A 4,192-nucleotide genomic window follows, 5' to 3' on the forward strand; every position below is an offset into this window, starting at 1 on the left:
ATGCTTGGGGATGTGCTGCCAAGAACATTCTTGGCTACACACAGAGGCTGCTCTGGTGAAGCCACGTGGGTCTGTGCTGAAGGAGGAGGAAGCCAGAGCTCCTTCCTACCTGCCTGGCCCAGGTGCGTTTTGTTGCTAGGACTTAGCCCAGATCAGAAGTCTCTGCCTCACCCTGTGCAGCTTGGCATTGTGCAGCCGCCCGTGGGGCCCTTACAGGACACAGCAGGTGCAGGACACAGGCCTCTGTTGCCTCAGCTGCTGCTGGAGCTGCTCCTTTTCCACCGTCAGCACCTTCACCTTCTCCTCCAGCTTGCTCAGCTCTGTTGTCCACTTCTGAGGGGCAGCATAGCACAAATGGCCAAGCTGATGTCAGCCCCAGCTGTCCACCCTCACCCTGGAGCGAACTATAGCCCGGGGGGGGGGGGGAGCCATGACCCAGGCAGCCCTGGGCTCTTGAGAGGCTACAGAGCACTGATGTGGGGAGGGAGTCTTCCTCTGCAGCCTCCCAGATGCTAGGATAGGCACAGCTGCCCCTTAGCCACATCCTTCCCTCAAACTGACAGCCCCCTTTGCCCTCTGCCTTTCCACCACCTGGCAGTTTCCTCTTGCAAAAAGATCTCCCCTTGGGACTATGTCCAGCACACCCCTCCCCCCGTCTGGAGCTCCCCCAAATGTATTACACAGTCCTTGGGGTTTTCTTGTAACTCTCCAATATTCTCATCTCTCCGTTCTCCTGTTGTTCTCAACAACAGAATACCTCAACCACTCAAGTTGGGTGGGTGGGGGTGTCAGGCACCATGGAAAGAGGGACATAGATTTTGAGGAGACTGCTTGGGCCTCTCCCCTAGCCACTGGACAGTGTACTATAGGGGATGGCCCTCCTTTGTGCTCATGGGTTGACACAGGACACAAGGACCCGAGGACACAAGATGGTCTGCATAGGACTGCTCAGAGAGGCTGGAGGAGCTGGGTTGGCTGGGCCCTGCCCACTGCAGCCTGGGCCTCCTCACCTGCCTGTACCAGTCCTGGATGGCGCTGACGGACAGTGGCCCCTGGATGCTCCCGTCCCGCCGTAGGAACACCTCCCCCTGGTCTGTCTCGTACAGCTGGGGCTCCCCTTGGGTCTTGGGGGTGTGCACAGTCAGACGGAGCACCTTGGTGGGGGAATGGCAGCTTGGGTGAAGGCCACAGCTGACGCTGGCAGCCCCAGTCCTGCCCAGGACTCCACCCTGGCCCTGGCTCCTTAAGGGAGCAGTGGCTCCTAGAGGGATTCCTTTCCTCACCCCCCTGCTCCACTCCCCACCCCCACGAGTAGCACAGGCCATTGTCCTGCTGGGCCATGACAGATGACAAGCCTGTCTGTCCCGCACGCTTACCTTGAGAGGCACATTGGTGGTGGAGGCACTGATGACAGGGATGAAGGTGAGGGTGTAAGCGCTGGGAAAGACCTGAGGCTTGAAGCTCTGCAGGATGGAGTCCACCAGCAGGCGCGCTCGGTCCTCATCGCGGTGGGTGCAGCGGATGCCCTGCACCAGGCCACTGTCCTCCACGCCCACTAGCAGGCTGCCTCCTTCACTGTTGAGGAAGGCGCATACATAGCGCCGCACGTGGTGCTTGAAGGCGAGGTTCAAGTACTCGCCACCGCCCCGCTTGAACTCCATGTTTCGTGTCTCGTTGCCCAGGAAAGTGCCCTGGAAGAGGTGCTCCTGGCCCAGGATCTCCTGGTGCACGATGGCGCTGTCAGAGCGCACGCCGCTGGGCCGGTTCTGGGAAATCTGCCACTGATGGGCGCAGTGCCACCTAGATGAGGAGTCTGCAGGTCCTGTTGGCATGGGGAGACTGGAGCCATGGCTGAGACCCGGGCTGGGACCAGGGCTGGGGCCAGGGCTGGGGCCTCGGCTTGGGCCACTGTCCTCCTCCTGCTGGGGTAGGGGTCGAGAGTGGGACATATGGATCCTTGGGAATTCAGGAGTCCCTGCCTTGAGACCAACTGCCAGACTCCCAACAGCCTGAGGTCCAGCCCCCGTGGACATCCTGATGCCTCCTTTAGTCTGATGGCCTAATTCGCTCACCCTCCTGCCATCAACGTGGGACCACCCTGCTGGTTTTCAAGGGTCTAAACCAGCCACTGCCCCTTCCCCTCCTGGCCTCTTTCTAAGTCTAGGTGTCTGTGGTATGCCTGGGTGGGTAAGAAGGGAGTTTTCTTCCTAGGACTGGGAGTGGGCACATCTGTGTGCCAGTCTTTTCCCACTTGGGTTGCAGATAGTTCTGTGAGGCCCAGGGCCTGATGATGGAGTTCCTAAGTACCCTGAGGTCCCCATCCACGTCAAGTTGCATGTTTCTGAACTGAGAGACTGCACTGGCTTCATGATCTCCCTGAAACCTGACTGCTACTTCCTGGAAGTCCTCCTGAATCCCAGCTCTCCTCTGCCCTTCCCAAGCCCATTCCATGGCTTCTGATCTGTTGAGAGAGTGGTCATGTCCTTGTGGCTCTTTCCCTAGTCTGGGCCTCATCAGGAAGCCCCTCACTGACTCTCCTTTTCCCATGCATCCTCCTCTAGCCCTAGGGCAAGTCAGATGGTCACCCCCCGTTGGAAACCTGTTCCTGGCTCCTGCTGCTTTCGCCTCTCCAGGGCTGGGGGCTAAGCGTGGGCTGGCACCCGCGATGAGAGGCACTGCCCTACTAGCCCTGTGGCTCCCCAGAGAAGACTCACTTATCAGTCCAGGGACACCAAGCAGCTTTCCCTACAAACTCAAACCCTTGCCCTGTCCCTTTGCAAGTGCTGGTCCTTCTGCCTGGAATGTCCTGAGTGCCTCTCCAGTTCTCCAGGTCCCAGCTTGATCCCTGAGAATTTGTCCTAGAGAGCAGTGAGGACTGCCCCATGTCTTCAGGCAGCCACCTCAGATTTGTGATTGGTGGAATCTGGCGCTGCTCATGAGTGGGGGCTCCTTGAGGGCAGGGCCAGGACGGAGTGGTGTTGGTGTTTGTCTACTGGGCAGGTGAGGTAGGCCAAGGAGAAAAATCAGGACCTGTGTATCTGAGGCCCTCTCAGGCTGAGGCTGGAATGCAAAAGGGCCCAAGAAAAAGCCCCACACTTTGGCTTTTCTTCAGACAAGCTCAGGCTGGCCATCCACTAAGGGATAGTGGCCCTCTGGGTGAAAGTGGGAAGTATGAGCTTCAGGCTTTAGGCCAGTGTCACTTGAGCAGCCGCAAGTCTGCAGATCTGTCCTCATTTTTTCAAAGACATCCCCCAACCCTACAGGCCATTCTCACCCAGGCCTCCCTTCTGGGTGTCTTTGGGACTGCCTTGGGGAGGTCCCACTTACCTCTCTATAGATTAGTGGCTCCCGGGCCTCACTCAATACCAGCTCCTTCCCCCGGGCTGTCAGCTCTTTGAGGATCAGCTTCTCCTCCATGGCCATCTGCAGGCGCCAGGGTAGGGAGGCCAGGACATCCTTGTTGGTGGCCACCCGCACGAACGCATAGGCATTCCGTGGCCGCCTCACCACCTCGATGTGCTCCCGTGGGATCCGCAACTCAAGTCGCTCCAGGGTATCCCGCAGCAGGCAGGCGAGCACGGGCACTGAGAACTGGGGATTCAGGTGGCCCACATAGAGCGTGTATGTGTGGGGAACTGCCCTAGGGCTTGTGTCTTCGGGCAGGGACTCTTCTTGGGGGAGCTTTGGCAGGGGCTGTTTGCTCTGGGACTCCATGAAGGTCTCCCACATCTGTGTTTGTGCTGATCTCTTACTTGGGGTCATGGGGTGTCTTCCTTGGAAGGGATTCAGGTTCCTCCCTGTTGACTGCTCCTCCAAGGGCCCTGGGCTCTTAGATGGCCCAGGACCTCACAGGGGACTCAGGTGTGCCAAGGCTCCTGGGGGCCTCTCAGACTGGCAGAAACTGGTCAGGGCCACAGAGACAGAGAAGGAGGGCAGAGGGCCACCAAGAAGTGGTCTGCCACACACCTGGGCAAGAGAGTGGGAAAGGACTGAGCCAGACCTCAGAGCCTGCAGGCTGACTGAGGGTATTTGCCCAAGAAAGAGCAGGAAGGCCCAGAATTCAGGTCCCTAAAAGCCTCACCACATCCTCTTGATGACCCCAGGGGTCCTGTCTTCCATCCCCAGTCCACAGGCTAGGGGCCTCGTAAGTACCCTTGGAGTTTTCTGCCAACCAGAAGACTTTTACAGCCTC

At 58.7% G+C, this 4,192-nt stretch overlaps 1 protein-coding gene across 5 annotated transcripts; it reads right to left on the reverse strand.

Moving 5' to 3' along the window:
- Window positions 1-210: 210 nt before the first annotated feature.
- On the reverse strand, window positions 211-3,762 carry Slfnl1 (schlafen like 1). 5 transcript variants are annotated; one of them, XM_026412921.1, is made up of 4 exons: window positions 3,328-3,762; window positions 1,377-1,721; window positions 1,011-1,154; window positions 211-333 (listed from the first exon to the last, which is right to left on the reverse strand). In XM_026412921.1, the coding sequence occupies exons 1-4, from the start codon at window positions 3,760-3,762 to the stop codon at window positions 211-213; spliced, it is 1,047 nt and encodes a 348-aa protein (XP_026268706.1). The 5 variants fall into 5 exon arrangements, with proteins under 5 accessions (XP_026268706.1, XP_077647602.1, XP_077647601.1 ...); XM_077791476.1 differs by having other exon boundaries at window positions 1,377-1,916; XM_077791475.1 differs by having other exon boundaries at window positions 1,377-1,919.
- Between the last annotated feature and the right edge of the window lie 430 nt (window positions 3,763-4,192).

Source organism: Urocitellus parryii, chromosome 11, assembly GCF_045843805.1.
Source record: "Urocitellus parryii isolate mUroPar1 chromosome 11, mUroPar1.hap1, whole genome shotgun sequence".
Lineage (NCBI taxonomy): Eukaryota > Metazoa > Chordata > Mammalia > Rodentia > Sciuridae > Urocitellus > Urocitellus parryii.